Raw genomic sequence first — 16,829 nt, 5'->3', positions numbered from 1 at the left:
CATTTTTATACTTGAATACCAACTTCAAAATGCAGTCCTGAAAAATTTTGCAGGAAAAAGTCTGTATCTTTGTATGGCGAAGCATTTTTATAGCATAGAGTGTGATACTGTAGGAAAAAGAAGCATCAAAGACAAGACAGTGTCTCAGTAAAAAGTAAGCTTCATGAGCATGACGTTGAAATATTTTGTGACTATGATTGGAGAAGATTTCAGTTAGTCTTAGTACTTGTAAAAATACTCTAACTGTCTGTTGATCATGATGATTAAATTGTCATGGGACTAATTGCTCTAGAACAACAAGGGTGCAAGGGTGAGGGGACTTGAATGTCTAGATGAAGTTGTGGTTTCACCAAGTACTGTTGTAGCCTTTTGTCCAGTTACTACCAAACATTGTGGTGCTCAGATAATCTTCCAGTTTTTCTGTGCTTAATCATTGTCTCATTTTCTTTTCGATGTGAATTTGGATTTATTTTGTGAGAGAGTTCAAGTTTCATGTCATGTGGAAAAAAATATGCATATTCCTTGCACTTTTGCCATTTCTCCTGCTGATTCTGAAGAGATTGAAATCTTGGGTTTGGTTGTGGTGTTTTTTGGTTTTGTGTCCCGTCTGTCCCCCCCTCCCCCAATATTTCCAAGGAGACTTAGCTCTGTGAAGTTCAGTATACTATTTTTTTAAGCTTTTTCAGTATATCATGGGAAATGTTAAACAAAAGACTACTGTAAGACAATGTTAGTAAACCGGGTCTTTAATAGCTCTTGCTTCTTTGAAATATAGGACCACTTTTCTCCTTAGAAGTACCATTCCAACTGTTAGTACCTTTATAATTACCTTTACAAGTACATTTACTTACAGCAGGTTGTGGATTTGAGGGAGCGGGGGGAATGAAGAGAAAAATGAAGAGAAAAAACCTACCGAACTTGCTGCTGTCTGTAAATGCACTCTTTCTTGACCATCTCAATTACTAGCAAGTTAACAATACACAGAAATGACAATAGTGCACTAACAAGGAGTATGGTAAAGGAAATTATTTTTATGGTCATGTGTGCCATAAAGAGTAGTATGTACTGGAATTTCTTTTTCCGCTGGAAATAATCTTTTAATGTTGTTTTTTTTTGTAACCTGTCTTCAGTCTTTTAAGGATGTTCAGTATTGCAGGATCAGGGTTCTTCTCAAGGGAAGAATAAGGGAAATATAATTAACTTTAAAAAAAAATTATGCTAAATAGATTTTTCTTTGTTCAGCTTAGAGCAATAAATGTAGATCTCCAAACTGATGCTGCTCTGCAAGTGGATATCTCAGATGCACTCAGCGAGAGGGACAAAGTGAAATTCACTGTCCATACAAAGGTAAAAGCCTGGACAAAACACTGAACGTTTTCGTAATGATATAGAAAAGAAAGTTTGCTTAAACTGTTTATTGAAACATGTGTAACACAATCCAAAGGAAATTAGAAAGTAACGTTATCTCATGTTTAAGAGACTGTGTAGCTGCAGTGCTTAAGAAAAAGGTGGCTACAAAGTTAAGAAGTTAAACTGTTTAGAAAAAAATTTATGTTCCTTTTCTTTTTGTACTGATGTGTTGTCATGCCATTCCCATGCTTATTAATTGGCCTGTTTGCAGGTAGAATCTTTAATATACCTCAATATTCTTCAGTATAGCTTTTTACCAGATTAGCCATAGTTTCAGATTCTAAAAGTATATTTCATAACAGAATTGCATTCAAGAATAATTTTCAGTTACTGCTTGTTCATGGCTTTTCTTTTTTTAGATTTGAATATTTATTGGTCACAGAATCACAGAATAGGGTTGAATAAAATTTCTGGAGATATTTAGTGCCATTTCCTCTCTCACTTCCACTACTAAATCAGGGAGAACAAGAGCACATTGCTCAGGACTTGTCTGTTTGGGCTTTGAATATCTCCAATGGCAGACATTCCATAACCTCTTTGGGCAGCCAATTGATTGCTGCACTAATTAAGACAGGGATAATTATTGCTGTATGAACTTGTTTTGCTCAAATTCTTACTTGGATGATTTGATTATTTTTACAGCGATATTTTTGGTTTTCCTTCAATGTATTTTTCATATAGTAATGAAGAACATTTTGGTGGGGTTCTTTTTTTGTTTGTTTGGGGTTTTTTGTGTGTGGATTTTGGTGTTTTGGTCTTTTTTCCTAATTCTTCCTCCATTTCCCCTTCTAGAGTTCCTTACCGAATTTCAAACAAAATGAATTTTCTGTTGTCCGGCAACATGAAGAGTTTATTTGGCTTCATGATTCTTTTGTTGAGAATGAGGACTATGCTGGCTATATCGTAAGTATTACAGTTCTTTTGCTTTATGACTTCTTTTGCTGTTTTCTGTAGACTGTATCAAAAGTACTTGTGACTGCGGATGTTCATTCTTTCTAAAATCAGATCAGATGCTCTAAATACTTCATTTTATGCAATTACACAACTTAATGGTTGAAGCAAGCTTGGAGGAAAGTTACTGTAGTTTCATACTTTCTTGCCTTTCATTCCTAAGGATTGAGTAGTTTAATCTGTATCCAAATGTATTTTTAGTCCACTGTGTTAAAAGTGTAGGAGATAGGTGAACTGTGTAACTTGGTGGTATTGTTTTTGCAAGCTAATGTTTAACTTGGTTACAAGTTTCATGTTGCCTTTGTTTTAGCTGGAATGGCAGAGTGCAGTAACGGAGCTCTAGTAATTAGACTTTTCCAGTTTTCATTGTGAAGATCAGAATCATTTTACCATAAATCAGTTGGAGGGGGAAAAAAACCCAACTCAAATACCACTTAGAACTACAGAGAACCTTAATACACAACAAGTTAAGGTTTGAAGTTTATTTCAGGCCTCTGGGGAACAGGGATCCCAAAATAGTCACCTACTGCCTGTTAAAAAGGTGCTGCTGTTCATACTTTAATTACAAATAGGAATATTTGTAATGTTGGTGTGAAAGTTAGGTATTCATTTTGTGTTTGGAGGTGTGTCTACTGATTCAGAAGGTAAACATATATTTCTAATTGACTGCTGGGTACATTATGATGAATATAATCTGTGATGTGTCATACCATTCTTGAGCTAGTCTTTTTTTAGTCAGAAAAGCTATTTGAAGTGTCTAGACCTTCAGTGTGGTAATGACTAGTTTCAGACAGTTGACTGTGTAGATGCTGTATTTTTCTTTTTTGTAATGCGTTAATGTAATGGGCATATATCAGTGAACTAGAAATTAAGCATAATTTAGTTTTGTTCTGTGTCCCTTTACTAATAGCAATTCAGGATTAATTTGACTGCAGTGTTTTCTCTTTCAGTGTTCACATGCTATATTAGAAGATTAGCTTAGAGACTTGTTTGCTGTGTACTTTTTTATTTCAACAGATGTGTCTTTAATGTCAACAGTGCTGGAAGAATGAACTAGTGCCTGCAAACAATATGGAATGTTTTTTTTTTTGGTTTACAGTTTTCAGGAGTTGTAAATGGATCGTTTGAAAACAATTGTGGAATTCTTTTTTTTTTTTCTTTAAACAAGAAACAATCCTTACCAAATAAGATAAAGCAAAACTAAATATAAAATAATTATTTTAAGTTTTTAATTCATTGTGTTGGGAAAGCTAGGTATTATTTGGTTTCTGTGGTAATTTAAACTACTGAAGCCATTAGTTAATTCTTTAGTAATCCTCAAGGATTCTTGGCCAAAATTGGTATAGTAATGCAGCATGTCTAACTCATGAATGAGAGAATTTATCCATAAATGCTGTAATGAATGATGAAAGAGAGAGCCATATATTAAAAAGCTGCAGGCAATTTACAGTTCCTGTACTGAAGGGATGTTGTTTGACGGAGATGTGCAATTAAAAAAAATTTGATTCAATTCCAGATTCCACCAGCACCACCCAGGCCTGACTTTGATGCCTCAAGGGAGAAATTGCAGAAACTTGGAGAAGGGGAAGGATCAATGACTAAAGAAGAATTCACCAAGATGAAACAAGAACTGGAGGCGTATGTAGACTTGATTACTACTATTTTTTTTTTATCCCTCAACTTTTAATATTGTTTGCTGTCCCATGTTTTTGATTCATTGTAATGGTTCTCTCTGAGATATAGGCTTGAGAATCCAGTTGCTACATAACCAGGGTTATCTTAGTGATCATGATCAGAGCCATTAGGAAAATTGTAGAAATAATTTCATGCAAGGTCTTCTGAAAGAAGAAAAAAAATCAGCTTGTTCTTGAGCATTCTTTTGTAAGGAAAAAAATAGTTAGATCCTTTTCTTCACAGAACACGTGCAAAGGGAAGACGTAATCTCTATCTTTTTTAGTTCTGGTGTTGCACATTTTATAAGCATAATGAAACTTTAAGGTTTATGCATGTAGTGTTTGAACTAGGGATTTTTTTGCATGTGGTTGGTAGTGTAAACATAGATGCCAACCTTCTGTTCCCCAAGAAATATGGAGATTATTAGAAAAAACTTTTTTTGACACTCCTTTTTTTTGCACAAGGAGAATATACTTCCTGAAAATAGTATTTTCCCTTACAGTGAATTTAATGTGTATTGAAATATCCGCTTTAAGGCTTTTTGTTCCATATGGAGTTACACAGTGAAGTTTCTCCTTGCTTCATCCACTTTCCTTATCATGCATTCACTTCTTTGATCTTTTTCCTGTCATTGATTTCAGTTTTCAAGTGTATATTTACGCTGCTTCTAGACTGCTTCTATCAAGAGCTCTGAATTGGCAAGAAAAGTACATAGAACTCTTAGAACTGCTGCTTTCTCTCGGAACTCCAGCTGCTGTGAGCAAATGTCTTAAAAAGCTCTGTATTAGTATTACATACTAAACGTGATTTATAGCAGAGTAGATATACACTTCACATGCAGAAAACTGGAAATTAGCAAAACACTATAGATTTTAAAAAATCTGTGGTTTTCCAGCGGCCCTGATCATGATTCTCTTGTGGTCTGGTTAGGGGTTGGATAACACAGAAAACTTTGGGTTTCTTCTACTGCCACCTCCATCCTCTGCATCCTCCTTTTTTGTCTTCACTGAATGACTACTACTCTCACTGAGATCAAACACCTCCCAACACTGGCCCTGCTGGTTTGCTGGTATGTAAATCTTAACCTCCTCGCACATAGTGGAAACAAAAGTGTTGATTATCGTTTCACCATTTGACCTCAGAATGGGGAAAAAGAATCCCTTCCTCATTTCTAGACAAGTTACATCTTATTCATTGAATTTGCAAAGCAAAATGGATTCTAGCAAACTTGTATTGGTAAGAATGCCTTCCTCTTAATTAAATAAAAAATGAGTAATTGCTTTAAAGTTGAGTTGGCTGAACTGGGCAACTATGTGATTGTCATGGTTAAACGTGTTTTTTTGGTTGTACCTACCAAATGCAGCACTTAATTTCACTTTTAGAACCACTATGAACCAAGACATCCACATAAGCTTCAGCTCAAAAAGGCTAGGTGCTTTAACATGGAATAAAAGACTGCTATCTACAGAGCTAACAAAACTACATGAACATTTACATAAGTAAGGAGGGTGCAAATAGGCAAGGGGATGGAGATGGGGAGGAAGGAATTTGCACATCAGCTACATAATCCCTAGTGACTGTAGTCTGTATTTCAATTTCTTGATTTTTGGGGAGTTGGGGAAAGGACAATTAAACAAGGTTACACTTTCAGCAAACCAGTCTGTGTTAGCTAGTCTTAAAAATTAGAATGTATTTGTTGAGTCTTTATTAAAAGTCTCTGTAATATGTTAGGGCTTCAAATTTCCCCCTAGCATTAACATTGCACTATTTATGTATATATCAATTACTGGAGTGATAATGACTCTACTACATCAACTTACAATTTTGTATCTTTACTGTGGATACCTTAAAGCTGCTCGCTAAGTTTATCTCAAACTTTTAATTGCTTCACGTGAAATTCTTATGTCTGTCTTGTTTTTTGCTTTCAGTGAATATTTGGCAATATTCAAGAAGACAGTTGCAATGCATGAAGTGTTTTTGTGTCGTGTGGCAGCACATCCTATTTTGAGAAAGGATTTAAATTTCCATGTATTCTTGGAATATAATCAGGATGTGAGTATTGAAAACTGAATTGCTGGCGAGAGAATTCAAGATGTACTTTTATGGTAGGATGGAAAATTGATTAAGAGGGCTTTACCTCCTGGAGCAAATTGCATCAATTCCTTCATACCAGACATACTTGTATTTTAGAAGTTAGAAACTCTGTAGGAGTTCATTTTGCTGTCACCTGGGGAACAAAACGCACTATGTGTTCTAGCCTCAGAATCAAAAATATTAATGGGAATCCAATATGTTTTAGACTAAAAAGATTAGCTTTTGATGGTGATTTCGTTATACTTGTCCATTCTTTGACTGATTTTTTTTTTTTTTGTGGGGGAAGATGATGCAACAAAGATGGAATGCTTAATTTTTAAGATTTGGAACTACGGTTTAAATTCCATGGCTAACAAAACTAGAAAGGATTTCTAATGAAATGTTCTGATAAGTAAAGCCTTTTTGTTAATAATGTAGGAGAAAATTAACCAAATTTTTATTCTAAATACTGAACTCCTGTGGCTATCCACATGTTTCATACTGAATTGCTATCTACTTTTGAGTTAATGGAGAGGACTTTCTGTATTCATAACTCTTTGGTGTTGGGGGTTAGTGGTTGCTCATATTCTGTAAATAGTTTTTAGTTGCTTTTTAATATTGCAGAAATCAGCACTAAGTGTTGAAGAAAACATTACAAAGATTGGCTCAACGGAGTACATACTTAACTTCAAAATATACTACAGAGCATCTTGTTGCTTGATGTAGAAATGCTTACTTGTTCAGGAACTCAGTTTACCTAGATTGGGCAAATTTAGATGGACAAGAAGAGTGTGAGGAGGCTGAAACTAACATTATCCTCAGTGCAGTGAGGGGTAAATGCTTCTGTGGTTTCTGAAAGTCAAAGATCTGCCATTTTACAGTTAAAAGAGCAAAACTAGATTATATTAGATTAACTCAACAGCTATACTGTGTGTGATAAATACTGTCTGATTGATAACTGAAATGTACACCTTGTACATTTAGTATTATCTGTAGGTGCTAGAATGTTGCTGATTCTTCTCCCCAACAAAACAAACAAACAAAAAAAGTATTTTAGGTGATAAAGAATGGTCTAGTAAATTAGGTAGTCTGTCATTCTGTGTGCGTGGTGCCCTGTCTCCATTAATGCAGAGTATAAGACTAAGCAGAGAGCAGGAAAACTGGTTTAGGAGTAGCAAATTGTGGTATGTAGTTCTATTTTATTTTTTTTAAGCTTTTATTGCCTCCAGAAAATGAACTAACTTGATAAATGAATTTGTTTTTCAGTTGAGTGTTCGTGGGAAAAATAAGAAAGAGAAACTTGAAGACTTCTTTAAAAATATGGTTAAATCAGCAGATGGTGTCATTGTTTCAGGAGTAAAGGTGATTACTGCTTAACATACTAAGATTTAAAATGTATTAACATTGTTGTACCCTTTTACATAGCTACAAAAAAGGGATTTTTGTAGTGTTGTCTAACTTAAGAATTAGAGGCAGAGCATGGGAAGGAACCTGTGGCCCTGGATGCAAGATAAGTGAGGGCTATTTGATTGCTTCTGTGAAAGAGGGCTTTCAATACTCCTTCCCCTGTGTTATGAAATTAAGCATTTTTTAATCCATAGATAATTGATAATATGTTTTTTGTTCTGGCCTTTCATTTTATATAGCAGGAAGGTGCACTAGCTTTGACAACAGCTGCAGCTCAGAAGTTACTAACACAGTGTAAATTTTACCAGCCTTGTAACATCCTTCTACTGTTCCAAAGCTAAGAGCAGCAGTAGAGGTGATACTATTTTTCCCAGCAGATGCAAGAATGTAACTGAGACGCCAAAAAAAAAAAAAAAAAAAAAAAATCAATTTCATTTTGACTTTTCCAAAGGTTGAAAGATTGGTTTTATAACAAGCATAAGTTCTGCAGAAGATTATTTTGATCTCCTTTCTTTTTAGTGGTAACTTTCCATTTGCAAGCAAATTAGAGGAGCTAAAGTTCCTAGTTGTAAAATCTTGAGTTTCAAAACTGCTGGAAAGTGGATATAACCATGGATTAATTATGATTTGGAGAAAAATACAAAGTCCAAATAACCAGCGGTTTTCAAAAGCACATTGTTCAAAGCCCATGTTGTAGGCTATTCCATGTGCATCTGTGCTATTTTAGAGAGTTTTTAAAAATAAATATAAACCAAGTATCTCAAATTGTAATATAGAAAATATTAAAATTTACCTACATTTATCAACTTGAAAGAAATACGTCATCAAGATGAGCGTTCCTGAGCTAGGAATTCATACTGTCTCTGCTATGACTGCAGCATTTGTGCAACTGGGTGTCTGTCTTCCCCTCTCCCCTTTTTCTAGGTACATGACTTTAAGTACTTGACATTTGTTCTATTTTTCTGTCACCAAAGTGGTAGTTAGTAGTGAAATTATTTCTTTCATTTCAGGTTTAGTTATCTAGACCTTTAAGATGCTTGTTACAAATTCTTAATTCTTAATAATTTCTTAATAAAACTTCAGATCATGATAAAATAAGTGAAGAAGAAATCAGTTTACATAAATGGTGTTTTAGACAACAAAAATAGATTGCATTTCATGTCACAGCAATGTATGCACATTTACTCTGCAATTGCTGTGTACCGAGTGAGTGAAATCCTGTTTTTTTTAATTGTTCTTGTTTTTTGTAGGATGTGGATGACTTCTTTGAACATGAAAGAACATTCCTTGTAGAATATCACAACCGAGTCAAAGATGCCTCTGCCAAGTCTGATAAAATGACAAGATCACATAAAAGTGAGTTCTTCTTCCAAGGTGAAAATAGTATTAGTTGAAGTGTGCAGAAGTGGTTTGTGAGGAGCTGTAATTTTTAGCTTTCTTTTTGCATGTGAAAAGTTAATTAATTTCTCCAAATGTAGTCTTTGGATAGTCTAAAGACGTTTAATCTGTCTTTCAAAGTTTAGCCTTTGCTGTAATAGGCTGGATAGAGTAAGAACAGCTTGATGTGACACTGAAGATATCTTGATTCTTCATGCTGTCCCTTTGAAGAGAAACACATGTTATGTAATAATATTTTTTGAAGTCTTTAAAATGTAAATGTGAGTAATATAGCAGTATATATGATTTTACTCCTAATGAAGCTGCTCTTTATTGGATGAGCTTGCGTTCATCAGAGTGCAATTTCTTGGCACACTAGCCATTGCATTACATTGCTGAGCAGCAAGCTCCTATTTGGGCCATTAGTTCTAGACCAGGAAGTCAGGTTTCCATTTTTCAGCCTTTTAGAATGGAGACTGGAACATGTAATTTCAGTAGCTTGGTTTGCAGGACCCGTTTTCTTACTGAGGTGAGATTTTCCACTTAGCTATTATTTTCTCTTCCTGAGCTGAGTGCTAGCTAATGTGATTTCTGGAAGCTCTAGATAGTCTTCTCAAGTGTAGTGTGTTTATTTGAGAAGATGGAAAATCTTTGGATTAAGACGACTGTGTTTGGTTTAGGATTACTGCGTTTTGAGAAGCTCAGAAAAAAGTTGACCTTTATTGCCCTTGATTTTAAGGTTTTGTGCCTAAATAAATTAAAATTGAACTACTAGATTCTATCTACTTTCTTGAAGCTTGTGTCTGATTCACAGATTCTGTCTTTGCTATCTATAGTAATATAGTTCACAGAAAACAACCTTCATTCATAAGGACTCTGAAGTGGATATTGAATGAGACATTAAACCAAGAATTTACTGAGCTCTTCAGATGCTTCTCTTGATGTTGTATGAAGACTGAGTCTTTTGTAGCTTTAGTATCTATACTAGGAGATGGCGAAGAGTCCTTCACTGCTTAATGAGTACTAATGGACCCTGGGTCTTCATTCAGTTCCCACCTGAAGTGATTTCTGGTCTTTTGTTTGCTTTCTTAAAATGAAAACTGAACTTCATTCATGGTAGGTAGGTGCCAAACTTCAGGTAGTGCGAGAGCCTTTCATGTTGGCTGTAGAACCAGGAAAATTGTTAGAAATGAGGTTGTAGAGGACTTGATGGGAAAGGATAGATCAACTCGTGGCAAAGCTTCACTGGTTTTCAGACTCAAATCACCGAGGATGTTTATTGACAACTTTTATCAAACTGCAAATTCGGACAAAGGGCATCTTTTGAAATTCTGGCTAGAAGAGTAGACCAGTGCCCTGGGAAGCCTGTTTTGGAAATGGACAGTCTGTAGTTTATGGACGACTTATGATCAACAGAGAGCTGCAGGGCTTGCAAAGATACCGGCTTCCTATTTGCAGCAGAAAATCTATTTTTACGTTTGAAGGGGAGGTTAATGGCTTCCTAATATCGTTCTTCCCTGTAGCCAACTGCACTGATTCCCTTGGAATGTATGGAGTAATGGGTGGAAGGTGACCCACTCAATCTGTTAAAACAAGGTTGTGTTATTTAAAAAAAAAAAAATCTGCTTAAAGGCATATAAACTTTAAAAATAACAAGCAAATTTATTTTCCTGTTCATTGCTTGGATCTGTTAGCATTTTCATCATCCATTGATTTTATACGAAAAGCTCTTTTAAAAAAGCCATCTGTGCAAATATTTGATTTTTATCACTACTATATAGCTATACCTCACTATTCAAGTTATGCAGCCTTCTTTAAAAATCCTGCTTCTACTTTCATTGTTTAAAATGCTTTAACACGAATGCTACTTCAACCAGTAACCACTTGTTAATGAGTCAAGGGTTTCCTGAAAATTAGGTGTGTGCTAGAAAAGGTGGTGTGCATATAGTGCTGTATTTTCGTAGTTTGGAGTTTGTATCCAATTTATTGCTCTCAGGCACACAGACTTAGCTCCTCATTATTATTAGACTGTGGTGGTTGTTTTTTTTCAAATAGCTTTGGACTTTAGATTCAGATTTAAATTCAGACTTTAGCCATTGAGTTTGTACATCTTCCACCAAAATAAAACCTATCAAAGTTGCACAATAAATTTATCCAGCAGGTGCTAATTGTGCTATTCCTAGATAAATTACAGATGTCATGATTTGGTGAGAGCCCCATGTTTATTGTGTGAAGTTATCCTTCATAAAATTTCAGTCATGTCACTTACTATTTTTGCTTTTGTGTTAAAGGATGTTCCTTTTAGAAAAACACCTACTCCTGAAGAAAGAAAGAAACCTCAAAATATCCAGAAAGCAGAGGAATGAAATAGTAAAACAAGTGCTTGTTTGTTTTTTCTAGATGTGGCTGATGACTATAATAGAATTGGTTCTTCATTATATGCATTAGGAACACAGGACTCCACAGATATATGCAAGTAAGATATTGTTAATAACTTATGGGGGAATCTGCTAAGTAGCAGTCTCAACGGTGACCTGCTGAGATCAGTAGCTCTCTTGTTATGAGAAAAACAGAATTTATTATACTTATATCACATTACAATTTTTTCTTCTCTAGCATTTTATTTCTGTAACAGGCCGCTTTAATATTTTTCTGGAAAAAAAATGTTGTTTTGTGTGGTTTGTAGAAAATTACACAGATCAGATGGAAGAGTCCTCACAGAATAAGGAAAAAACTCAACTCTTTCATCATTTTTTTTTAAAGTGTTTTACGTGCTTTGACATGTGCAGCAAGAACAGGTCTTGGTCTGAGTATAACGATTTTTGTGAGTGTTCCCTGAACCAACATCTTGAAAAATAGTTTTGATGTTCTGGCAATTTTTCTGCCTTTAGGAAAAGAAAGTAATCTACAGAGATCCCTAACTTTGAAAATAGAAGAGGGTCTTATTGGAGTAGTATGGTTGTTGGAGTTAGTGTGATGACAGGTACCAGATGAGTATGAAAGTTAACTTATTTTTATTAGTTTACCTGAGTTACAGTGACATACTTCCAAATGTGGTGATTACTTTGATTATAGAATTGAGATTGGATGTAGTCTGTTTGGGTCAGTCAGGAATCATGCCTGTTTTCTGTCAAAATAGTATGATTTGACTGTACTTCAGTCTGCTGTTATACTGAATCCTTTTATTGTCTGCTGTGAGGAAGATATGCCACATTGTTGCTCAGCCTCCCTGAATTCAAAGTAGGCCGTGCATCACGTTTACTGTGTGTAGAAAAGTACATTCAAATTTGAGTGAAGGACACTTGATAATTGCGTAGGAGCATTAACCCGGGTGGTGGTGTTTGGGGTTTAATTCACGGAAGCATAATCTCTGTGGAGCTGTGCAACTATTCTTTAGTAAAAAACATCCTCCTGTTATGCTTTGCTTGTCCCTTACCTTTTTTTAAGTTGTACAATGCCCATATGTTTGAAGTGCTACAATTTGAAACTATCATGTTCTTGGAGTTCTGTGAATTACAATTCTAAGCAATGCTGTTACAGTGTTTATTGCAGACACAGATTATATTTTGGGTTCTAGAAAGTAATTAGACTGTTCAAATTAATGTTGTAATATAAGCTGTTTCCTTTGTGCAGGTTTTTTCTGAAGGTATCAGAGTTATTTGACAAAACAAGGGTATGTACTATGAAACCTTTTTAGATACATTCTTTGTGTACATCCTGGAAGTGTCAGGACATCTTGTGTCAACTAGACATTAGTATGTGGATGTTTTATGGGTGCTTCTATATGAAGCATTTAAACAATGTGTGGTAGGGAATGAAAAAGCATAAGATTTCAGTCATCTGTTTTGTAAAATGAGTGATCCTTAGGAGTCTTCAGTCCACTAAATATTTATAGGCAGTCTTCCTGTCTTCTATGTAATATACTAGTAAAGCTGCTGTTCCTCTAAAATGCTTAGAGGCCTTCAGTATTTGTTACTGGGTACTGCAGAACTTGTTATGGAAAAAAGAAACGAAGAAATGTAATCCTTAATCCAAAAAATGGCAGTCATGCTGCTTTTTTCTGGAACCAAGATCTGTTTCTCCAATGATTTGACTCAGAAATACTATTGCTGATGCTCCTAACCAGATTTTCAAATATCTTGTCTCTTTTTGCCTTATTTGTTTGGCTTGGTATAGCAGAAGATGCATGCCATGTATCAGGAAAACTTCTGAATGAGAAATGTGTGCATTTCCTAAACACAGACAGTTATATCTGCATAAATATGTACGTTAAAGAAAATGAAGTTAACGGAATTACTTGTTTTGACCAAAAATGTTGCCTTCTAGAAATTCTTTTAAAATTAAGATTTAAAAAATGCACTTGCAGACTCTATTTCTAAATTCACAGAAATGTCTGTTTCAAATAGAAGCAAATATGTTTATTGGGCTTTTGGGCCCTTTAATGTATGCAGTTACACAACTAGTCTGCAAAGGTGCCTTAATGTGTTTTCCTTTGATCTCAAAAGCAATACAAAACTTCTTGCGCAACTCTTTATGCTAAACCCTAATACTGCTTCTCATGATGCATCTTTTAAGTATTCTTTCACAAATGCATGGTCTTAGTTTTTTGAAAAAGACAAATCTGTCATGTACTGCTGTATATTTTATGTTGTATTTACATCATACAAGTTGTCCTGGTTTTGGCTGGTGTAGAGTCAATTTTCTTCTTAGTAGCTGTATAGTGCTGTGTTTTGGATTTAGTATGAGAACAGTATTGATAACACACTGATATTTTTAGTTATGGCTAAGTAGTTGTAGTGCTTACACTCAGTCAAGGACTTTTCAGCTCCCCATGCTCTGCCAGCGGGGAAGGGCACAGGAAGCTGGGAGGGGGCACAGCCAGGACAGCTGACCCAGACTGGCCAAAGGGATATATATTCCCTACCATATGATGTCATGCTCAGTATAGAAACTGGAGTTGGCCAGGGGCAGGATTCACTGCTTGGGGACAGGCTATCAGTCACTGGGTGGTGAGCATTGCGCATCACTTGGTTTTGTATATTCCTTTATCAGTATTTTTTCCCTCTTCCTTTACTGTTCTATTAAGCTGGTTTTATCTCAACCTGTGAGTGTGTTTTTTTTTTTCCCCCTATTCTCTCTCCCATCCCACCTAGGGTGGGGGGGAGGCAAGCCAGCAGCTGAGTGGTGCTTGTTTGCCGTCTGGGGCTAAACCACCACCCAAGTGAATACCCAAAGTCTGGATGTTTTTTATTTTCCAGAAAATAGAGGCCCGGGTATCTGCTGATGAAGATCTTAAACTTTCTGATCTTCTGAAATATTACCTAAGGGAATCTCAAGCTGCTAAGGTGAATTTATGTTTTTTTGTTCAGTGAAATAGTTTCTTTTAAAAAAAAAAGTGTGTTATGAGGTAATCTTGAGAAATACACAGTAGAGAGATGAAAATGCTGCCACCTCTAGCCTGCAATTTCTCCCTCAGCTGTAAACACTGGATCTCTGTTGTATATAAGGCGTAACAATGCAGTTGCTGACTGTGGGACTGACTATTTGGAACTGTGAGATCCACTTATACTGTATGATTTGGCCTCAAAAACAGTGGAAGAACTGTTGGTGAATTGTTCATGTGTTTGCAGTGTGTTTGCTGCTTGTAGACTGCAAGCAATTCTACCTTTTTTAATATTCAAAATGGATACTCCAGATGATCTGCAAGTGCTGACACAAAAACATGTGGGCCAAATTTGATATTCTATACCTATAGAAAATGTCATTCTTAGTGGTGTTTGATGTAGGATAATTAAGGAACATGACAGAATGAGGAAGCATTTGACAGAAAATGTCTGTAGTTAGAAGATCACAGCAATAACTGTTGCACAAAAAATGCTACTGCTGTTTCTTGGGCCCTGGGTGTATTTCAAATACTTAATCTAAATATAGCTTCTTTCTAATCTAAGAAGCTGTGAAATTTCCCATGATTGCCCCTCCTTAGGCTTTTTGGAGTATCATCTAAGCCATCTGTTGCTAGCCTTTGTCAGACAAGATGCAGACCAAACAATATCAGATTGTGTGTCTGATCCAGTGTGGACATTCCTGTGACTTGCAGGATAAAGTAAAGCGAATGCAAATAATTTAGTAAGAACTGAAATACAGCAAGAAAGACTAAAATTAATTTATTTTTATTATTATTATTACTTGGTATATGCTGAAATTCTTGGGTAGATTCTTGTAAACTCTATACATTCTTTATGGTTTTTTTAATAGGATCTCCTTTATAGAAGATCTAGGTCACTAGTGGATTATGAAAATGCAAATAAGGCATTGGATAAAGCCAGAGCAAAAAATAAAGATGTGCTGCAAGCTGAAACTACTCAGCAAATATGCTGTCAGAAATTTGAGAAAATATCTGAATCAGCAAAACAAGGTATTTGGGTGGTCTTTGATCCTACGTTACTACTTGAAAATTAACAGATTTTAGGATATCATTAATGAGAATAGATCTTTGTTCTGTTTCCTAGGATGATCTATTGTCTTTTAATCAGTATTTACTTATTATAATAAGTATATAGTACTTACATTATTATTATTATGATAATACTTATTTACTTATAGTTCAAATGATATTTTTCTTCGGCTCCTCATAGCTCCATTAGGCAGAGCAAAGTCTAACTGCAAATTTTTTGCTAACCACTTTTTTTTTTTTAATATGAATATGATAGGATACAAAATGATAATTGCTAGCAGTTAAAGGCAAACCTAATTTTTTAAACTATTGTTGAAATTCTTTTGGTTTTATACATTCTACTGTGAATGCAGCAGTCTGTTGCATAGATGATAGGATGTTAGAAAAGGGAGAAATAATGAAATGAGATTTCACTGAAGCTGTAGTGTTAACAGTAGACCTAGAGAAAAGGAACCTTATTTACATGTTGTTTTTTTCCTGGAAACTTACTTTTTTTTTTTTTCTTTTAGGCTGAGATTGCTGTGAGTTAGTAGTCATCTGACTCATTATTTGGGGCAGATTTGTTCAAGGTTTAAACACCATGCTCTTTTGTTTTTATCATTTAAGAGTTGTTTGACACTGTAATGATTCCTGTAAATGACACAGTGCTATTAGCCACAAAGGTATATCCATGAAGCATACTTGCTTCCTCTGTTCTTCATGTTAGTTTTAGCTTAGTATCTTCCCTAGATACTTTTATATATCAGCCTTGAAAAAACAGTGCACATGGAATAAGAGAATTAAATGTTTTAAAGCATCCACACTGCAGTCTTTTTTCAAAAGAGCTTTCTGACCACAAAAGGTTAGCTAGAAATGAAGAACTCCAATGATTGTTTGCTTTCATCCAGCAGTGTAGCAGTATCTTTGAGCCTGGGATGTGCTGAGATTAAACTTGAGGTTTTTTCCTTCTCTTACCCTGTACCTTTTCCACCCAGAAGGAAAGTCTGTTAACAGTTGAGGGTACTAGCAATAATACTGTTAATGAATCCATTTTTATTTTCTATAGAACTGATAGACTTTAAGACAAGAAGAGTTGCAGCATTCAGAAAAAACCTGGTGGAACTAGCAGAACTGGAATTGAAGCATGCTAAGGTAATTGTGATCCTTTTTGGCCTGTATTTCAACTGATTTTAAATATTATATGTTTGAATAACTGAAATGGCTGCATTTGTTGTGCAACTCAGGAAGGGGAATTTGAATCATAGAATCATAGAATCTTTGGATTCCAAGGGACCTTCAAAGGTCATCTAGTCCAACCCCTCTGCAGTGAGAAGGGACATCTTCCACTAGACCAGGTTGCTCAGAGCCCTGTCCAACCTGACCTTGAATGTTTCCAGGGATGGGGCATCTACCACCTCTCTGGGCAACCTGTGCCAGGGTTTCACCATCCTCCTTCTGAAAAATGTCTTCCTTATATCTAGTCTAAGTTTGCCCTCTGTTAGGT

General features: G+C 35.4%; 1 protein-coding gene across 1 annotated transcript; it reads left to right on the top strand.

Annotated features, from left to right (window-relative positions):
* Positions 1 to 1,242: 1,242 nt before the first annotated feature.
* On the top strand, positions 1,243 to 16,477 carry SNX6 (sorting nexin 6; the record flags this gene model as incomplete). The annotated part of the gene is made up of 11 exons (XM_010287250.1): positions 1,243 to 1,347; positions 2,203 to 2,313; positions 3,878 to 3,999; positions 5,964 to 6,087; positions 7,375 to 7,470; positions 8,766 to 8,871; positions 11,293 to 11,368; positions 12,526 to 12,565; positions 14,151 to 14,237; positions 15,148 to 15,307; positions 16,392 to 16,477. Coding segments are annotated over 11 exons (1,113 nt in total), but the record flags the coding sequence as incomplete, so codon positions are not given.
* Between the last annotated feature and the right edge of the window lie 352 nt (positions 16,478 to 16,829).

Source organism: Phaethon lepturus, unplaced genomic scaffold, assembly GCF_000687285.1.
Source record: "Phaethon lepturus isolate BGI_N335 unplaced genomic scaffold, ASM68728v1 scaffold9915, whole genome shotgun sequence".
NCBI lineage: Eukaryota > Metazoa > Chordata > Aves > Phaethontiformes > Phaethontidae > Phaethon > Phaethon lepturus.
Note: the sequence above shows the minus strand (reverse complement) of the source record. Positions and strands in the feature narration are given on the sequence as shown.